The sequence below is a fragment of the Ailuropoda melanoleuca genome, chromosome 1 (genome assembly GCF_002007445.2).
Source record: "Ailuropoda melanoleuca isolate Jingjing chromosome 1, ASM200744v2, whole genome shotgun sequence".
NCBI classification, from domain to species: domain Eukaryota; kingdom Metazoa; phylum Chordata; class Mammalia; order Carnivora; family Ursidae; genus Ailuropoda; species Ailuropoda melanoleuca.
This window is the reverse complement of record NC_048218.1, coordinates 134,356,495-134,378,956: the sequence shown is the minus strand read 5'-3', so window position 1 is coordinate 134,378,956 and position 22,462 is coordinate 134,356,495. Positions and strand designations below refer to the sequence as shown.

Below are 22,462 nucleotides of genomic sequence, written 5' to 3'. Positions count from 1 at the left end.
TATACTTCTCAGCCATAGGTGCCTCAGTTTCCTTGCCTCCAAATAAGGCACGTGGCACTTGTCCTACCTGTCTTGTAGAATCATTATGAGGATCAATTACAGGTTGGCAGGGATGTTTTTGAATTTTAATGTGAAGGGACTCTAAACATCAGGAGTAGTGATCTCTATATCAGCAATGAATGGCACTGGCAATGATGTCTCCAGACACATTGTATGTTGAGTTCTTCACTGTTGTGAGTTATTTTGATGTATCTACACCTTTTTTTACATATGGAAAAGTCAGTGCCATGTAGTGGAACTCCCACTCCCCTCCCCGCCCCCACCAGGAGTCTTGATACCAGATATCAGTGATTAACTAGTTTTATAACCTTGGATTAATCTCTTAGCCTCTTTAAGCCGTAGTATCCTCTACGGTATAAAAATGAATAGATATTCCCCAAAGTTGCTTATATTTCTAATATCAGAAAACTTTATGTGACTCAGCACTGTCAAGTGTCATTGCCTGTTGTGCTCCAATAAAAAAATTTTTTTTAGCATTCCAACAGCTTTTACATTCGTATCCATGAATGCATGTTTACCTTATTTGTAGCTGAAATATTTTTTCTGCTAATCTATAAAAGAAGAATTCTAATCTGGTGATAGTAGTAATGAAAGAGGAGGTTATATAAAACATGGTTTATTACAAACTAGAAGTTACAGGTTACAAACAAATGCTCTGAATTTCTGATTAATTGAAGACCCAGGGAAAGGCCATTTTATCACTTGGTCTCCTCATTCTATGTACAGCTACAGATAAGAGAAGGGCTTTACTGAAAAATGCTTCTGATAAGTAGAATATTTTATAGGAATTCTGACCGAATCCATTATTTTCTTTAGTATTTGTGCCTTTCCGACTGGAAGGCAACTCCACAAATCTTTTTCTTCCTAGAGTAGCAGGCCAAGTCGAGGTTCTAAAATGCATGTAGAATGTTTCCATTTATATCTCAGAATGACTGTGAAGAATTTGAAAAGAATTCAAGAAACGTTAGCATAAAACAGAAACCTGATTCATTCATTCATTTATTCATTGTCATTCATTCATTCATTCATCAGACACTAATGCTCCAGTTAACAGGTTTGGTTCTAGTGATGCAAAAATGAGTAAAACAGTTTCTCTTTCTAGGAGGTCACAGTGGAGTATACAAGACACAGATTGCATTTTAGTTGTTTTTTCTTTTTAACAGAACAACCATTACACCAAACAAAAATTGACCAAAAGACCACAGTTAGCTGAGACATCTTTATATTTTTGTTCAGTATTAAGCCTATATATTCTTTAAGTGATTGTCTATTTCTCACCTCCATATTTCCATGTTTCATGTTTCCCTATATAATTCTAGTAGCTGAAATTAGTTTAAATTGTAGGGCAGTCTTTATAGTTGTATCAGTATTTTCTCATGGTGATTTTATTATATACCTTATATTTGTAGGTGGTACATGCAATTATAATTTCTGCTGTAAGCAGTTTGCTTTAAATTTTAGTGTTGATATCACAAATATTTGGTATTCACAAAGTTTATTTTTTATTTTGTACATGTGTTGGATTACGTGAAACAACACAAAAACAATGATTAAGTTTAATAGTATTTTCAAGAGGGGACAATTTAGTTAAGAATAGATTTTTTGTACTCTTTAAATATAGGTCTCTAGGACTCTACTGGGGTGCCAATTCAATAAAATATCTAAATAATTACTTATGAAATAAGTACTTCTGTAATGAAGTTCCTAAGCATGTGCCCTTTGTGAGAGTGGTAGATTTTATTAATTGAATGTGCAACATTTCTAGAATAATGTGAAGATCTAAACGGTGAAAATTTTGAAAATGATCTATTTTAAGTTGTTTACTATAGCTCTTCTTTCTGTGGAAGGGAACACATAGAGTGGCCTGTAAAGAAGCATTCAAAATTATTTTCCCCAAATGGAAATAAATAGTATTTTAAAAGATACCTTAGAACCATTGGAATTAGGGTAATAATTTTAGCTCCTTAAGTTATCTAAAATTTTTGTAACTTTTTCCCTGGAGGAAATTGCCAAAACAAAAATAGAATTCTATTTATTCAACTTTTATTAGAAAATTACTTTTTGCATACATTGGCTTTTATAAATTATTTCCTTCTGATTTTTTACTATTTAGAAGTAATACTTCTGTATTTCTTTCTACTATGCCTTCTAACTTGATCTCTCTCAAATTTCTGTGCCATTTGGGGAATTTCAAAAACTTAATTCATACTAAGTACTAAATGATTTGAAATTAAAAATTTATAATCTGGCCCATTAGCAGGTAAATTTTCATAGAACAGATTAAAACCTGTAGAACTTGACTGTGATCATCTCATATTTTAAGTGCTACTGAATAACTGTGTTTTTTTTTTATCAAAAAGAAATAAATATTTTTCCAAATTAAAGAGCTTCATATATCAAATGAAATACTCGTAATTTTATTTTTATGTTATTCTAATGCAGCCTATTCTTATGAGTTGCAACTTTATCAGTAAAGAATGGCTTATCTTAAAAAGCAATGTATTTGATTTTTGGTTGAAAGTATAAAAAATCAACTATTTTAATTATTTAACCATAGTCATCTGAAAATGATGATGTTTCCAAAACTATTTAAAAAATCCATTGTGTATGTTTGTCTATGAATTAAAAGAAATTTTGCAAATTAATTACATTTTTAAATCTTTGTCAATAATAAATAATATTGTTAATAATCTAACAGTGGCAATAGTAAATGTTATAGAAAACATTAAGTAAAGAGATTATTATGTCTTTTCTTCTGAGAAAAATAATAGTACTTTCAAAAGTGGGGTCACAACCAGTTTGTTGCTAACTGTATACCAAGCTGTATCTCAAGATTCTTTAAGCATCTATCATTATTTTGCGTAGAGATCTTAGATTAAGAATTAGCTATCAGAAAAATAATTAAATAGCATAACATTTTCCTCCTAACAGAAATATGGAATTGTTTCTCAAAAATTTCAAATTAAAGTAGGACTTCTCATTTTGTAAAGTTTAATAAGAATAATATTTGAGGGATAATTTCTTTTTAGACTGAATAGGGTAAAATTGAATAATCATCAACTTTCTCAAGGTCCCTGGAAATGCATCACCTAACCTCCTTTACTAATAAGTTCCCTGATGTCATGTGTGCCAGATGTTACTAATGAAACTTCTTGTAATCAAGTAAAACACACAAACAAAAACAGTTGCAACAAGCTCCCACATTTTAAAATGAATATTTTTAATTCTTGGTGCTGCTAGTATTTGAAAGAATAGCATTCTTCAAACGTGAATGTACTAGAACATGGCCCAGCATTGGTTTATTGAGTTAATATTTTTAATAAGGTTTTAAGGATGGCCAGATTCTATTAAGCGTCAAGGTAAACTATTATAAGTAATGTCTAACTAGGTATCTTAATTTTTCATTACTTAGTAGCAAGTACTGATTTTTCCTCTTCTTGTTTACCTTGTTGAAAAATCTCTACCCATGTTTAGAAAGTAACAAAGACTTAAAAGATTTTGTGATCATTTACAGGATGCTGCAAAATGCGTTCTGGTTATATCTACTATGCATGCCTAATTTTCAAGCTCTAAGAAAGTAATGGCTCATTAATATTATTTTGAGTTGGGATATTTTCCATTATTTTTACTTCTTTTTGTTTCCCTCTTTCAGGAAACAAGAGTTGGATAGTAGTCATCCTCCAAAGCAGCCAGGAAAACCACCGGACCCTGGCCGTTCAGCTCCGCCTGGTCTCAGTAAGAGTAGAACTACAGACACTTTGAGATCAGAGCAGAAGTCGCCTGGAAGGAGTCCTTCCACTATTAGCTTGAAAGAATCAAAGTCCAGAACTGATCTGAAGGAAGAGCACAAGTCTAGTATGATGCCTGGCTTCCTCTCAGAGGTTAACCCTTTAAGTGCTGTCTCCTCTGTTGTAAATAAATTCAATCCTTTTGATTTGATATCAGACTCTGATGCATCCCAGGAAGAAACTGCCAAGAAACAAAAAATAGCTCAGAAAGAACAAGGAAAACCTGAAGGAATCATGAAGCCTCCTTCACAACAGTCACCTAAGCCAGGTCCAAAGCCGCAAGGACCTGTGAGAGTCCCAGCACAGCAGGATGGCTCTCCCAAATCAGTATCTTCTCAGCAACCGGAAAAGACGAAATCACAACCTCCAGGGACAGGCAAGCCAACTCAGGGGCTTACCCAGGTGCCTCAGACAGACCAGGCACATCAGAGAGATGCAGCCAAGCCTCAGACTAAACAGTCCGACCCTGTAAGGGGAGAATCAGTTAAACCCTCAGTGCAAAGCCCATCCAAACCACCTCTTCAGCAGGCAAGTCCTGGAAAACCTCCAGCCCAGCAACCTGGACCTGAAAAAGTTGCCACGCCACACCCTGGGCCTGCAAAGCCCTCAGCTCAGCAACCAGGGCCAGCAAAGACCCCGGCTCAACAGCCAGGGACAGGAAAGCCCCCAGCCAAGCCACCAGGGACAGCAAAGCCTGCTGCTCAGCAGCCTGGGCCAAAGTCTTCAGCTCAGCCTCTTGGGCCTGCGAAGCCTCAAGCTCAGCAGGCTGGGTCAGAGAAACTTCCGTCCCAGCAGCCAGCGCCAGCAAAGCCCCCAGCCCAGCAGCTAGGGACAACAAAATCCCCGGCTGACCAACCTGGGCCACAGTCCCCAGCTCAGCCACCTGGGCCTCCAAAAACTCCTTCTCAGCAGGTTGGGCCAACAAAGTCTCTGGTTCAGCAGCCTGGGCCAGGAAAAACTCCAGCTCCACCTCCTGGCCCGGCAAAGCCCCCTTCTCAGCAGCCTGGCCCGACAAAGCCTTCACCTCAGCAGCCTGGCCCGGCAAAGCCCCCTTCTCAACAGCCTGGCTCTGCAAAGCCCCCAACTCAGCAGCCTAGTTCTGCAAAGCCTCCAACTCAGCAGCCTGGCTCTGCAAAGCCCCCAACTCAGCAGCCTGGCTCTGCAAAGCCCCCAATTCAGCAGCCTGGCTCTGCAAAGCCCCCAACTCAGCAGCCTGGCTCTGCAAAGCCTTCACCTCAGCAGCCTGGCTCCGCAAAGCCCCCAGCTCTGCAGCCTGGCCTGGCAAAGCCCCCTCCTCAACAGCCTGGCTCTGCAAAGCCTTCACCTCAGCAGGTTGGTCCAGCAAAACCTGCTCCTCAACAGCCTGGCCCAGCAAAGCCTTCAGCTCAGCAATCTCCAAAACCAGTAAGCCAAACAGGAGCTGGGAAACCTCTGCAGCCATCGACTTCTCCATCTGTGGAGCAGACCCCAGTACAAGGCCTCCCTAAAACCATCTGTCCTCTTTGCAGTACCACAGAACTTCTGTTGCATGTTCCAGAAAAGGCCAATTTTAACACATGCACTGAGTGTCAAACCACTGTATGTAGCCTCTGTGGTTTTAATCCCAATCCTCATTTAACCGAGGTGAGTGCATTTATTCATTGTGTTCATGTTCTTAAACCGTATCATCATTTTGCACAAAGGATGCTTAGTTTATCCCTGGGACCAGGATGACATTGTTTTCCTCTCATGCTTTCCTTCCTTCCTTCCATCCTTCCTCTTTTTCTTCTTTGCTAATTGTAAATTTTAAAAAAATTAAATATTTTCTCCAATAATAAGCCCAAAATATTGCCACAATTTCTGATAAGTTTGGCATTTTAAAGTAAAAATGAATCAGTACAAAGATACTGAGCATTTACTCATTGCACTCTGTCCCATAAGATCCACACTATTTATTGTGTAGCATACAGTGATATTTATTGTTTAGTATGCAGTGATATTAGTTGAACTTTTAAATTCATATTCTGGCCTACCAAACTTAAGGTACTCTTAATTGGGATCATATGTGCTGGGAAAAAAGCAGACATTTTTTTGCATTATAAATATAATTTTAATATAAAATTGGATAAACTTTTCCAAACTGTACATCCCCTTTCCCTACCAGTGATTTTGATACAGTAGTGAAGGCATGCTTTGCTCATGAGAGTCATTAATAACAATGTAAGTCAGTTTGTAAAGTGAAGAAGTCAGAGAACAGCTTCACCATTGATGGGTGTCTTCTCAGAAGATCACAGTTTGTATCTTCCAAGTCTTTGGGTAAGCGTTCCTGACCTATGAAATCATAAAGGGGCCAGTAGTGACACCAATGAGCTCGACATTGTTTACTCTGAGGATAGAAAAGTAATTCTCAAGAAGTCAGTTAATGTTAACCCAGCACTTAAAGGCACTGAATAAAAAAAAAAAAAAGATTTTAATAGGTAGAGATTTGGGGACATTCTGGGAGAAGGGGCAAAAAGCCCCAAACAGCAGAAAAGCTCAGAAATTCTCTGGAGTGAAGAAGTAACATAGTGAAGATGAGATAATAATATAAGTGAGAATAGAGAGGCTAGAAGAATACATTTTTAAAAGAAATCTGGTGGCTTCTACCCGGTGAGAAGGCACAGAATCACTTTGTCTGGAGGACAGCTGTTAGTGGGCTATGTGTGCATTTTGTCTGCGAACAGCCCAGGAAGGAACTGACAGCAGGCAAGGAAGAATTATGTGATTTAAAGATCCCTGAGAGAGGAGACTTGTGTACCCTTGTTATAAATGAAGTCTATTTTATGATAATGACAGCATTGATGATTATTGGTAGCTGTTAGGTTAGTTGGGGTACTTACTGTGATGAGAGATTAAAATGATGTAAATTAAAAATGTGTTAATTTCTGGTTGTTTTCTGAAGTATCATTTATTCTTCTTACCCAAAAGTCCTATTAAGTACCTTAGCTTTTCAGATAAGCCATCTTTAATATAACATTGCAGTTAATAAGAACATGCATTCAAATTATAGCGGAAATTGGATTATAAGTAGTTTGTTTATGTAGTTGTAGCTTCTAAAATTTTGGCAAAGATATGTTTCTGCTCATACCATATGATATTGATAGGAATGGACGGTAATAATGACTTCAAACAATAGGTGATCATTTCATAAAATGTCATTTTTTGGGCTATTTATAAAGTAGAGGCATGCAGTTGGACTTTGAAGCCATATCTATTATTAGAATACCTATTATATTGGGGCACCTGGGTAGCTCAGTCGTTACACGTCTGCCTTCAGCTCAGGGCATGATCCCAGCGTTCTGGGATCGAGCCCCACATCGGGCTCCTCTGCTGGGAGCCTGCTTCTTCCTCTCCCACTCTCCCTGCTTGTGTTCCCTTTCTCGCTGGCTGGCTCTCTCTGTCAAATAAATAAATAAATAAAATCTTAAAAAAAAAGAATACCTATTATATGGAAGGCATTTTAATACATGTTTGGAAGGATATAAAGATAACTATAATACAGATCTTAACAAGATCAAAGTGTATTAGGTGAGATAATACATACAAAGGGCAACATAATTTGTGGTCAAGTGATAAGAGTTATGAGAGATGGACAAGTACTCTGGACTTCAGAATAGGTTCGTTCCAGTGGGTGAGATTAAGAAAAGTTTTGTGGAGAAAATGGCATGTAGGTCCTTTTGAGCTAAGGGTGGATACTGTTTCAATAGATGGAGGGCATGAAAGGGGGTGATGATTTGGCCCAAGACCTAGAGCCAGAAAAATGTAGGGTGTATTGAAGGAATCAGAGGTAAATCTAGGTTGGCTGAAGTGGTGGGGGAAAACAGGCAATGAGATTGGAGAGAAGTCAAGTCAGATTCTGGCCTTCCACATTTAGCAGGTTGCTGTGAACATTCTGCTTAATGAAACTTACCTTGCTTAATATGGTTGTACATTCAACCATTCATTCATTCTGTAAGTTTTTATCAAATGCCTGTTGTGAAGCACCCATGAATGCTCTGACAGAATCAGGAATTCATTGGATGTGGTCTTTCTTCCAGGAAATAAAATAGGGGAAATAAAATTTGTAGATGAGAAAGAAAAAAGTATATATATGAGAAGTAACTTTGTACAGGGCTTTACAGTTGACATAGTTCTTCGACTTGTTTTTATCAAAATTAAACTTCCAGATAATTCCATGGGTATATATATTCTGTTGACTGTAACAGTGAGAAAACTAGTGTTCAGATGGTTGCTATGGTTACTTTACTTGTTAGGATCATCCTGATAGTAAATACTCAAGCAGAATTCAAACTAAATCTTCTGATTCCAAATCTGTTTACTTGTGGTAGGAACAGAGATAAAATGCTGTTAGGTCCAAGGAAGAACACATCACTATCACTGGTGGAGGGTGTGTGGGCATCATATCTATCTTCATGAAAACAAAGGTATTTGGGTTGGAAATGTGAAGAATAATAGGATTTGGACACTTACAAAAGGTGTTGGGAATGTGGGAGCAGGTGTTCCTCACTGCCTCATTCTTGATGAGATGACCTTGGCCACATCATTTAAACTTTCTGTAGCAAGGACACCATTTGAAATATGAATGTAATAACGTATTCTCTGCCAAACATATTGGGTTATTAGGAGGATTCTTTGAACATTTGCATGAGAAGGTACTTTTAAATATATTAAATGCTTTTTAAGTTGTAATATAATGCAACATGGATAAGCCTTTTAAAGTTTACTCTCAACTTCTTTTTTATATATAGATGCGCTATCATAAGTTGTTGGGCTCTGAGGTGTCAATCAAGAGCCATTTGATTTGTAGTATTACAAGTAACATTACTTTTAACTTTTGTTTTTTTCACATAAGTAAAAATGTTATCTGAATTCTGGTTCTGAACTCTAGGAAGGCACCTTCCCTAATCCTCTGCACCATATGGCCAGTTCCTCATTCCTGAATTATCAAGGGGTCAGAGTTGGGAAATTAGAGCTCCGGATAGAAGCTGAGAGCTTCTTTTTCAAGAGATAAGACAGATGAAATTTTGGGCATAATCACGACTTCTGAACTGTTCAAGAAATCCATGAGGAGGTGAACTTCTCTGCATCTTCTGAAGAGAACGTAACACTGGGTCATATTGTCTTCAAATATTCAGATTGAGTAAACAGTTTTTCTATGCCGGACAGGGACAGAGGCAGGACATTCTTTAATTTACATGGATTTATTATTTGCGAGTTTGATGTTTATACGCAAGTGACTCAATACTATTACTTTTGTAGTCTATGGGTTAAATAGAATACTGCTTTCTTGTATCAATTCTTGAAAAAACTAGGAGAATTTCTCTGTTATTTTTTGTTACCAACATATCAGAATTATGACTATGTTTGTTAAGAATATCCTGGCTCTTAAATGAGTACCAATCAGGGGATGGACAATTGGAGAGGTTTCATCATTCAGACACAAGGTTTAGGGAAGGGGATTTTTACCTCCTTAACTTAATTTGTCAGCTTTCTCTTACCTCTGCCTACCACACACACACACACACATACACACACACACACACCCTCACACAACTCAAATATCTGTGTGAAGAGGATGGTATTTAAACCATCCACTCTGCTGGCTGTCAAGATGTGTGCTGTTCCAAATAAACCTTAAGAATCTACTGGCTCTGAGCCTAGACTTTTGATGCCAAGAGGAGTTTATAGCTATCTCTTCTTGCCAGTCCATTAACAGAATAAATCTCAACAATGCAGGTTCTCTCTTTGGGCTTGCTTTTTGACACAGGAACTGAACATTTGCTTTCTAAATAGCAACTAAAGCATTTTTTGATGTTGTTTTTGTTGCTGATTTACTTGATCTCTTTTGATGTGTAGCCTGGGGCAAGATTTAGGGAGAGATTTAAAGATTTGTCCCTGATGTCTAATAATTCTCCTGGCTCTTATCAAATTTTGCAATATATGAAGTGACTTGTCATTTTGCAGAATGTTGATAATGAACCAAATGCCAGTGAGGAAAGTGGATTTAAGGTGTTTTGTGGGGTTTTTTTTGGGGGGGGTCATGATGGCCCATACGTTAATCAGTCTCTTGGCTGATACCAGATATTTTATTTAACAAAAACCTGGCTATATTTCAGGAGTTAAAAAACAAAACAAAACAAAACAAACATACCTAGACCTGCATATAAACTCTCTCCACTTATTAAAAAAACAAAACAAAACAAAAAAAGAAATTCTTCAGATTGGCAAAATGACTTAACTGGACACCTCTTTTAGGTGAATTGGCCTCTGTATCTTCCATTTCCGGTGAGAGAAACCAGTGGGGGAGAATCTGTTAAGAAGAACTGGTGAGAAAGAGGGTAGAGCTGTGCCCAGTGTTAGGAGGCTGGAACCGGTGGAGAAAGAAAATCAATTAATACCTCCCTGATGGTGGAGTAGCTGGAAGAATGTTTAGAAAAGGGAACATTCTTTTTTTTTTCCTTGCTTGCTGATGTAGCACAAAGGTCTTGCACCTGTAATTCTAAGCAAAAACTGCAACATAGTTCCTCTTAAAAAGGAAGACTGGGCACAGTGAGTTCACCTCCTCTTTCCAAATGTCCCACTTCTTAAAAGATTGAATGTATGGTGGTTCCAGAAAATGGTAAAGACCCCCAGTAGTATATAAGTTGGCATGTTGAATTCCTAGAAGATAGAAAGGAAAGGGGAAGAAGGTGACAGAAAAAGAGCCAAGGAAACCGCTGTACAAGTTGCTTCCTTGGGGAAACTCTGTGAGCTCTAAGCTGGGAATGAGCAAATAGAGAAAGCAGTCATGGGTTGTGGGTAGTGATCAAACAACAAATTAAAGAACTGCAGTAGGAACAAATACGACCAGTGGGAAGACAGTGGATAGGGGGAGGCTCTATTTTTCCTTTCCCCTAGCCAAAGCCAAAGCATTTTCCCAATGAAGGGATGAACTGCCTAATGGACCCTCATGAGAAAACTAGGGCCTTTGGAAGAGGATTAGAAGTAATGCCCTTCTGGCACAAAAGAGTGATTTAAAGGAGAAAACAAACAAAACATTACTGAATGATGAGTCCACTGCACTGATCTGATACTGTCCTATAAAGCTGTCCTTACTTGGACCCTCTGCCATCCCATTTTCTCTCAAAGGAGAGGAGTAATGGGGAAGGAGAATGTCCACAAACACAGAAAAACCTCTGTTGATAACCTAGTAAATAATGGAGACATCACTCTAAATGACTGGTTTGAAGAGAGTAACTTGACATTTTAGTAATAATACCACATGACAGACCCAGGTGAAGTACTGAAAAATAAAACAACAAAAACATCTGACCTTACAGAAAAGAGTTCATTCAGGAAATGTGAAGAACTTACAAAAATTTTCCTTGAGAAATATTTAAGAGGATATTTCATAAATAACTACCACACTCAAATTTCAGTGGGTCTGCCTGATAATCTGGAAAAGACCCAGGATTTTTCCAGATTGTAGAGCTGTATTAAGACAATTAAAAATTATTCAGCTGCTTACTGAGCACTTACTGTGTTTCAGGTGCTGTTCTAGGCTTTGGCTGTATTAAGAGTGAACAAAGTAGACAAATTGTCCTCTCGTAGAAAGTGTATTCTAGTAAGAGTGACAAATAACACATATAGTGTGAGGACTGCTAATAAGTGTTATGGGGAGAAATGAAGTAGCAGAAGGTCAGAGCATGGACCATGAGGGGAAGGGGTTGACTGGTGACGTTCCCTCCCATTGAAGAATTAGAGTCGGGAATTGATGGATAACTTGGGAATCTGGAATTTTTAATGGTGACTTAAGGTCTAATTTATGTATATAGTCCTAACTAAAGCTTGGGTTTGAGAGTGGTTAAGGAAGGAAAGGGTGGGAATGCACCTGGAAACGGGTAGAATTCTGAGAGTTTCCTCTTCACTACTTCCTGTGGTGGTGTAGAGGCTGAGGAGTGGGCATTTTGTCTCACGTGTGGGGGCTCTTTCTGGATGCCTGCCCATAAAGTTGTAGACATTTTGGGGAAGTGGTTATTCATAATTCAGGGAGCTCTGGGGCTCTAAGAGAAATATGAAAGGTCATGAAGAGTGTCCCTAAGAGCTCTAATAGGAACTTCAGAAAAAAAGAATCAAGATGATGGAGATAAGCTCTTCAGATTGTGCAGTGCTACCACTGGCCATGCAAGATGAATAAAATAACTGAAAGGTACATCCTGAGGAAATAGGAGATTTCCAGAGATAAGGAGAAAACCCGAAAGACTCGCATAGAGAAAAATGGTATCATCTACAAAAAGATGAGAAATCAAACAGCTGCCATGCTCATTATCAACACAGAAGACAGTAGTTAGGGAGTGATTCCTTTAAATTTCCAGATATGATGATAAGATGAATTCTGTACCTCGGCAGGATATCAGGAGAGAGTGTGCGGGCAGCTTAAGAATGTTCTAACATGTGAAAGAATGCATACAAGTTATCACCTCTCTCTATATGTACATGTGTGCATATCTGTACATATACGTACAATCGCTGGAGAAGGTTCTTCTATTTAAAAGGAAAATAAAAAGAATGGGATGGAATAGCTCACTCTACCTCAGAAATGAAGAAAACTAGAAAGATATTAAATCAGTGTTTTCCAAAATGTGATTGCATAACCATGATGGAATGTGAGTTGATATCAGATGGTACAGAAATCAAGCTGAAAAAGTTTTATTTTATTGTGTATTAAGATGTATAATTAATGCATTAAATGTAATTTCTTGGATATTGCTTAAGACAGCCCTAAAGTAGTGGTAATATAAGGTTGTCTTGAAAAACTGTCATTTTTATAGGAAGGTAAAAATGCATATTTTAAATTTCTAAATTGAAACTTGATACTGTAATGGCAACCACTAGAAAAACTCAAAGCGTAACTTAACACTGATTGATTGTGGAGAGTAAGGCTTGGTGGCAGAGAAAGACGATTTTACTTTTAATGTACCTTTTTGTACTATTTTTTTAAGCTTGTAAATTCGTGTTATAATTAACACTTGAGTAATTTAAAAGTCCTCATTCATCAAATGATGGTTGAGCAAATATATGATGTGACAGTGAATAAAGGATTTAGAATTTTGATTTTTCACCTTGAGCCTTGGCATTCTACCTGTTGACATCACAAGAGTTTTTGGTTCTAAATAACGATGATGCCTATGATGGCAAATTTGGTTAATTTTTAATACTTCCTTAACCACAGTCACGTGTGCTTTAACTGACACCGTTTTTATATGAATGCAGTGAAGAGAAATAGATTCCCTTGATTCTAAATATAAGGTCTTAGCATTCTAAAGATTAAGGACTTTTTTTTTCTCTTCTCTGATAATTCATATGGTATCCTTAACAGTATTTAAAGCAAGAATACCCTGACTATAGCAAAATTAATTTATCTTCACTTAAAACAGTTTTTTAATGAATTTGAAGGAATGGAAATACCCAATTGATCATACAAAAAAATCTGTGTTACTTAAATATGTTTACAAACACCATATTTATTTAGCTCTCACTTTCGACAAGATCCAATTTGCAACATTTTTCTTATGACTTGGATGTTCTCTGTATAAAATATATATTCCTCATGCTCTGCGCATAAAATTAGTCATTAGAACCAAAGCCTTTTTTTTTTTTTCCACTTTCAGCTTTTAAATGACTAGATGTTTCAGGTGTCTTTCTGCATATCCAGCCTTTGGAATATCTACTAAGGCTGTTGTTACATATTATTGCAGCTGGTATGATGATCTGTACAGCTTGGTAAGAACTGCTGTTCTGCTGTGAAAGCAGATACCTGCTCCTAAACAAAATCATTTGCTGGATCAGTAAACTTAATACAGTGATGGGTTAACATGTTCATTGTTCACGTCCCTTGTGAAAATGTATCTAACGCTCACGCCTATTCCATATTTTAATTAGTTTAGATAAGAGTAAGCTCTTACTTCAAGTATTTCAAAGATAATACATTGAAGACAAAAATGTAAATAATCTATTAGTAGTTATAACTATTTTCCTAAAAATGCCAATATCAAGAGCATGAGTAAGGCATCAGAACTGGGGTGTAGTACTAGCTCTGCCCCTCACACATGTATAGTCTTGCTGATATTCCTATGAATTTAAGTAGTTCTAGTTTCCTTTGATAAGGAAGCAACAACTTTTTGTTTATAATAATTTTTTATTATGTTATGTTAGTCACCATATAGTATATTCTTAGTTTTGATGTAGTGTTCTATGATTCATTATTTGCATATAACACCCAGTACACCTTGCAATATGTGCCCTCCTTAATACCCATCACTGGCCTATCCCATTCCCCCACCCCCCCTCCCCTCTGAAGCCCTCAGTTTGTTTCCCAGAGTCCACAGTCTCTCATGGTTCATTCCCCCTTCTGTTTACCCCCCCTTCATTCTTCCCTAGGAAGCAACAACTTTTATATAGTGTTTCTTGCCTTTTTCTTCAGTAAAAAGGAGATTGATCTTCCGTCACAGAAAGAAGAGATCTTAGTTCAAGCATTGTGCATTTCAGAATGTGCACTAGGCCCTCTATATGCATTTTGTCCTTTAATGCTCTTTTAATAAGGTGATATCCACATTTTGAAGATGAGTAATAAAGAGAATACAGAAATCAGAATTCATATTTTAAAGCAACTTGAAATCTTCAATGTTTCTTTATAAATCAATCATCAGATGACCCTTTGGAAAAGTGGAAACAATGTGGGATTTTAGATTTGGACAATGTGGATACCAGCCCTAGCTCACCTACCTACTTGTGATTTGGTCAGGTTGTTCCATTTTTCGGAATATTTAGTTTTCTTATTTATGTATGAAACTCTTCCTGAAGTCAAGATCACATTTGGCAATATAAGTGGAAATGCTTTGTAATTGAAAGTAGTAGATAACATTATTATTAATCTTTATAAAAATTATGATACGCAAGTAAGGTTAGTGCCCTCAGTGTTAACTCCATTTGTCAATGAGAAAACTGAAGTTAGGGACTTTATGTGACTTGCATGGTCACAAAATTCCTTAGCAATGAATCTCATACAGGAAGCTAGATCTGCGACCCCAAATTTAGCATCATTTTTTTTTTTATAGGAGACTGTGTTGTCTTTAAATAGATCATTTCTTAAATTTCTAGGTTAAAGAAGAATGTGTGTGTGTGTAAATTTCACATATTCTTAAAGTTAAAAAAAATTAACTTTCTTGACAGTAGTTTATTTTTGGAATTTAGTGTAAACAAAACCAAGGTCCAAGAACACTGGTTTTATACCTTCCTACTCACTGTTGCTCAAACCAGAGTTTTATGTTGCTGAATTCTTTTTTGTTCTCTAGGAAAACTGTGAGCTCCTGCTCTGAGCTAGCTACTCTGTTAGATTTTGAAAATACAGATGAAGTTAATAACTTTGTTCACAGTTAGGAATAGAACTCAGAGCCCAAAAGGAGAGGCAATAATTTAGCAAATGAAGATGGAATCTTGTTTGTAAAACAGACTATGATAAAGTTTATATGGATGAGACGTGGTCTCACCTGACTATAAAACAGTAAACTGCTTTTTCTTTTATTTTCTTTAATCAAAAATAAAGATTTTAAAAATCAATTGTGAAACATTTGATAGAAATATGACATTTCTATCATTTGTTCAGTAAAGTCAGAATTTTCAGTAGAATTCATGGAACTGCTCTTAGGATTTTTGCTTATGCAAAACGAAGTCAGTGGCAAGCTTTATGTGAGCATGTGATTTGGAATTCTGTAAAAGCTGGGGAAAATTTTAATGTGTGGATTTATGTGTTTTTAAACTTGATGGGGAAAGGTTAAAAAAATCGTCAGAAGGAAATAAAGGGTAATGAAAAATGTGGATAGGATCTAAGAAAAAAATTGAAAATAATGTAAAGGTGATTAAGTATGATTTTAAAATCAGATTTTCCTTAAAGACACTCTTAAAAATGGGCATACATATAACTATATAAAATTTCAAGAAATTATAAGTGGTTTCCATTCATAGAAAGCTAAGAGTCTATAATCCTCATGAAATTTTGTTTTTTTACACAAGATTTAATATACTTTAAGCATTTCATATATATTTTTAAAAAGCATTTTTTTTTCCTTTCCAACTCAACGTACAAGTGATTATCTTAATTCCAGTTAGCATCTGATTGAATTAAAGATACATAGCTCTCAGCCTACATAATGAGTTCACAAAGTTTAGGTGACCTTTGGTTCTTTTCACTAATGGAATTTATTTCTTCAATTTTTAAATGAAATAAGAGGACAATTCAATAAGCTCTTTGCAAACACAGCCTAACTGGAACTCTTGGATCGCAGGCTACAAAATCATGTGATAGCTCAAGGTGCGTGTTAATCATTCAAGGCATAAAAGTTGGAATTTGCCATATGAGAAGCAGTTTAGAAGTGTTAATACATAGTGTATTTAAGTTCAGTTTACTGACTTGGGATCCTCCTCTCTTCGTGTGGCTGTAATAGGGCAAATATATTTTCATGTCTGTGTATATACAGTAATTTTTTAAATTTTGCTTTGGTGAAAGTGGTTTTCTGGTTTTGGATTGCACTGCCAAGCATTAAACTATGCTTTTACCTTTCGATCCTATTTTTTGAGGACTTACACATGTTATTGCTAGTATTTGGTAAACATTATTATGCTTTAGGAAGGAAAAGGTTTAGTGTACGTTTCACAAAGTTTATTAATGGTTGCTGAATTATCCATCCAACTTCTGGATGGATTGTTTTAAATAAAACTGTTGCACCAAGTTGCTAAGCATGTCATCACAGTTCTGAGAAATGCTAATGTCCTGTTTTTAGCCAAAATAAATTGTGCATTAATATGCACAGGTAAAGGTGTCAACTACAGTGAGCCCTCTGCAGCCACACTGCTGTCAGTGAGTAGCTGGCTCTGGGGGGGCAGTCGTGTGGCTTGGGCAATCCTTGAAGAGCAGAAGGCAATCTGTTTTCAAGCGATAGCTTGGTCTTCTCTTTATAATATGATGCATTATGCTATTATGTAATGAATGTTATGTAATTATTTTCTGTGGCATTCAGAATAGTATAATATAACATATGAATAACATATTCAGTAAATATTTGAAGATAATTTGAGGAAAAATAGGAAAAATGTTCAGAATAACTCATGAGAAGTTGTTGCTTCTTTTGAGTCCACGTGAGGAGAAGAGGGAAGAAGAAATAATTGGAAAACGATTTAAAGCACTGTCTGAGTCTAACTGCTGTGGTCCCAGCTGTGCTAGTAAGAGGTAGGAAGGGGCAGGCCTGGATATGTTAAGTGGTAAAGGAGGAAATTCAGTGTGGATGCTAAAGATGGGTAGCATTCTGGTAAATGGAGGAGGAATACACATTGGCCCGTGACTCACGTATGAGAGCATGAGGATCCTGCCTTGATGAAGTAAATGGTACATGTAGAAGTCACAGTTTGCAGAAAAGTGTAGTTGTCATGCTTTCAAAAGTAAGAACGTAACAGGCTTTATTGTATAGGGGCGGGCAGGATGGCAGCATGACTGAAGAAAATTTATTCAATAGCTAATGTGAATAGTATGAACACCAGGAAATATAAATTCCTAACATTGTGTTATTCTTCTGATGTTCCATTATTCCAAGTACTGTGCTGTGTTGAGCAGACATTCCATTAAATATCTTATGTAAATTTTGTGTTCAAAATTTCCAGTTTGGAGTGCATTGAAGGGTGGACATTACTCATTAGGCCTTCTGGACTTTTCTTTTCTTTTCTTTTCTTTTCTTTTCTTTTCTTTTCTTTTCTTTTCTTTTCTTTTCTTTCAGAGAAATTTCCATTCTGTTTTGAAGCTAAATAGATGAGTAACAGTTGTGAGCAAGGATGTCCTTTAATTCTAGAACCCTAACATTTGCCAACTCACCTCAATGCTAAATGTATCGAGTTAATTATCTTAAATTATTACTGAAAACACACTCTTAAAATACAGAATATAATTTTTTAGTAATCAGTAGTAATCAAAAGTTTGGGTAACTTTTTTTGAAAGTGGCAACATTAATTGAAACTCTCTATGTGAAGCTCACATCCTTAATTGGTACCTCATGAGACATCTAAATAATAATTTGTGATTATCCATCAAAGTCCTTAGCCAGTGAGTTTGTATTACTGTATGTCACAGCTCTGATACATAACAAAGGTTCAACAAAGTGGAACCCAGAGGATTGGATTAAGCAGGGAGGTGTGTTATAGTAATTATATTACAGGTCTGCATTAGAATACACAGTGCCCTCAGAGTGAGCAGAAATCCTGTCTAACCAGTCTCTTATCCCATTTATGTAGCATATTAGAAGAGTGAATGAACAAGTTTATGCATTTCTTTTGTTTCTTTCCAAAGAACTAATTGAATTACAGTAGCTCATTAAGCAGTTGTGTCTCCAGACCTTGAATTCCGTTCATGCACTCTCTGTAAGTAAGGCTATGGGTGGGGAAAGCAAAAGATGACTATTTTTCCTTTTGTTACATCAACTCTAGAATTTAGGAATAGGTGAAGCGTGACATATTTTTCTAATAAAGTTGGATTCTTTCATTTTAATGTATATATATTGAAGATACGACTTCTTCCTGGACGCATTGATACAGTTGTGGGCTTCCCTGGTATTGTTTCTTGCATTTTTCCCATCAGTTATCAGGAGAATGTGGATGACGATAGTATAATGTTAGGGAATAAGTGCTAGTTATTTATTTATTTTTTAAAGATTTTTAATTATTTGGGGGAGAGAGCATGTGCACACATGAGGGAGAGAGAGCACACGAGCAGGGCGGAGGAGCAGAGGGAGATGGACAAGGGAGCTTGATCAGGGGTCCATCCCAGGACCCTGAGGTCATGACCTGAGCTGAAGGCAGGTGCTTAACCAACTGAGCCACCCAGGTGCCCCAATAAGTGCTAGTTATGGGAAGTTGTTTATGAAATACTGGTAGAAGGCTTCTTCTGTGAGTCAGCCTTGGCCTTGGATATTGTTTGACCTTTGTGGCATGGGGAAGAAGTAATAAGGACTAAAATCTTCTGAGATTTTTGATTCTCGTTCATGGCTCCAGTGGAATGAAGACCCAATCACGAAGAAATAGGAGAACCAACTGTATTATAGACACGGGTACCAAATGGAACTGGCAGCAACTGTCTGAGGCAGTGATGGTAATAAATTCAGGTTCATTTCTGCTCAGTCTTACAAATTAGTGTTTAATTTTGGAAGTGAAACAAGGCAGTAATTGCCTCGAGGTGGGGAAAATATGTATGGTTAGTAGGTACAGTGATTATGAGGGACTCTTTGAGTTTGACTCAAAATGGGGATAGGTTGTCCGTGGCATGCAACCAGAAAATGAAGGCAGCAGTGTGTCCTACAAACTGTGTAAACAATGGGAATTAGCAGAGTAAACACAGGAAAGCTGTAGCTTCAAGAGCACAAAGATTTTCAGTTATTATTGAATTAAATAAATTCAAACCAGCTCAAAAACTGGGCATCTGTCATGCTTAAAGGGTTAGGTAGACCCCAGGGTGTCAGAGGAAAGACTACCACCAGGAAGTCCTTGCCATTTGTTGATTACTGTCTTTTGGGGGTTAGAGACCTGGAAGTAGAAGGATGATATAAGTGCTAGCATTTTATATTTCAAAATTATGTATTTTGAAGTTCTTGCAAAAGATTAACTTCACAATTCTGGGAGAGGCATTGAGGTGCGAGGGGACGTTGTTAGAGTCAACCCCTTGTGTGGTTGGTGGTTTTACATGGGGGATCTTTTTGTGAGGGTATAAATTATTTAGACAATGACAAAGGCCAAGTGAGGGACGTTGGCTTTGGAAATATGAAAAGATGAATGGGAAATTACCTTTCACAAGCAGTGCAGACATACTTGAGGAATAAATGATAATGCAGTGAAGATACCACAGGATTTCTGACCTCAATGACTGAGAGGGCAAAGGTGCTGTTATCACTCGTTACTCTCCCTGCGCGCTTTGGGGAGGACAGGGTGGTTTCTGATGCTGGGGTGGCTTGTGGACTTTTTTCTCAGTGTATAGGAAGTTTGCTTTTGTTTTTGTTTTTCAGTTGAATCAGGGAATTGGGAATGCTTCTGTTTTCAGTGCTAGATTGTTAAGCGCTGAGATAAAATCATTTCTAGTTCCAACAGATTTGGCCAGTAGAATTAAATATCAAGGAGACTCTTTCTTAAAGAAAAAAAAAATCCTAAAAGGATGAAAAGCTTTTCATATTGTGATGGCTGCAATGTTTTTAACGCATATTCTAGCAGCGAGGAGGAACACTGAGGGGTCAAAATGTCTTTTTTGTGTTGTTTATCAAAATGAAGAAAATGTGGTCATTAAAAGCACAAAGGATGGGCAGTGGAGTCCATTCAAAAAAAGTGTGTATTAAGAGAAAAGCAGAATTCTCCTCTACATGAAGATGCAGTGACTTGGGTTTTTGACCTCTCTTCCACTCGCCCTTGTGTCTTTATGTGGAAATACGGGTCATATACTATAAAGTACAAGGAGACATTTGATTTTGGAATAAGGGCAATATAGAATGTGTTTCCCAGTATTAGTGTAAATTATGCATTTGCTATGCTGTGGTAGTGTTTGAATTCTACAGTGGTTTAAAAATGGAGTGAGAGGGGCACCTGGGTGGCACAGCGGTTAAGCGTCTGCCTTTGGCTCAGGGCGTGATCCCGGCGTTGTGGGATCGAGCCCCACATCAGGCTCCTCTGCTATGAGCCTGCTTCTTCCTCTCCCACTCCCCCTGCTTGTGTTCCCTCTCTCGCTGGCTGTCTCTATCTCTGTTGAATAAATAAATAAAATCTTTAAAAAAAAAATGGAGTGAGAGCCCACCGGTGAGCTACACGTGAAGGTCTAAAGTTCACATTGCAGAGAGACTTAGAGTTTTACTGATAATACCAAATAAATCCAAGTAAGTGTTCAGTGGGGAGGGTGGAAGGAAGCTTCCTAGCAGGAAGAAAGGAAAAAAGTAGTCATCAAAGTATCATCAGATACTTATTACATATCTGTAATAACCTTGACGTTATATGTTAACTTGTTTCTTATCTGACTTCTGCACTATAATGTAATCTTCAGGAGGATGGAGATTTTTGTCTCTTTTATCCAGTGCTGTGTGCCATGTAGAATTTGCTCAGTAAACACTTGAATCAGAAATGAACAGGTGGCTCGGGGGCCTGGGTGGCTCAGTCGCTTGAGAGTCATCAGAGTCTTGATTTTGGCTCAGGTCATGATCTCAGAGTCCTGAGATTGAGTTCTACATCGGGCTCTGTGCTTGAGATTCTCTCTCGCTCTCCCTCTGTCCCTCCCCTCCATGTTCTCTCTCTCTCAAATAAAAAATATCTTAAAAAAAATAAAAAAAATAAATGAATAAAATAAATAGGTGGGGGTGCCTGGCTGGCTCAGTCAGTGGAACATGAGACTTGATCTCGAGTTGTGAGTTCAAGCCCCATGTTGGGTGTGGAGCTTACTTAAAAAAAAAAATTAAAGGAATAGGTGAATGAATTTTGCATCTGCTTTGGTTATAACACTCATCAAAAAGATTAAGAGCAATTAACTGTAATGCAAGTCACTAACCCTAGGAGTTTAGAATTTAATGTGGTTCATGTAGATGCACATCTTATAATGTTTTACAGGAAAAAAAGTCAGTGACAGAGCATGGGTAAGAATTATGCTTTTTTTTTTTTTTTTTTTAGGTTTTTTTTTTTTTTTTTGACAGAGGGAGACAGCCAGCGAGAGAGGGAACACAGGCAGAGGGAGTAGGAAGAAGCAGGCTCTCAGCGGAGGAGCCCGATGCGGGGCTCGATCCCAGAATGCCGGGATCACGCCCTGAGCCGAAGGCAGACGCGTAACGACTGAGCCACCCAGGCTCCCCAAGAATTATGCTTTTAATTATATTTTATTTTGTCCGACTGCATGATTATGAGGTGATATGGTATTTAAGGCTGTGGAAAAAGACAAATGAGAAAATATGAACAGTAGAACAGCAGGAGTGACATTGATACTAGCGGAGATGGTTGAGTAGGTGAAAGTATATTTACGGAGGAGTTTCTGTACATCAAGAAGCGGGTAAAGTGGAGTGAAAGTTTCCTTAAATTCTAGTTCACCTTTTGTCAGGGCACCAGCATAAGTAGCATTTGCTTATGTTTTGGGATTCAAATATTTATATGTATAAAAAGTTATTTTGTGAAATGCTTCAAACATACAGAAAAGTAAAGATAAAAATATTATAAGTACGTAAATACTCAACCCCCATACTGAAAGCAAATGTGATGAACACCCAAGTACTTTCCACCCATCTTTAACAAATGTTTGAATTTTACTTTGTTTCACATTTTTAAACAGAAATATAACATGTTAGAGTTGACAATCTATTTAACCTTCTCTAAACAGAAGTTTGCTTTTATGAGATTGCAAAATAAGCCTTTTTTTCGTTTTTACCAGTGCATGAGTTTAAATGATTCAGTGTAATTTTTACTTTAAAGCCATTTTAACGATTAAGAAAATAATTCAATAAAGATTTTTTTTTCTTACTAAGAAAGCTTAACAGTATAAACTATTAAACAACAAGTTTTTTTTT

At 37.2% G+C, this 22,462-nt stretch overlaps 1 protein-coding gene across 1 annotated transcript in view; it reads left to right on the top strand.

Moving 5' to 3' along the window:
- Positions 1-22,462, top strand: part of PCLO (piccolo presynaptic cytomatrix protein) — a 378,386-nt gene that overhangs the window by 2,844 nt on the left and 353,080 nt on the right. Inside the window, 1 exon segment of the mRNA XM_019798053.2 lies at positions 3,713-5,471. Coding sequence (XP_019653612.2) covers positions 3,713-5,471 — 1,759 coding nt within the window.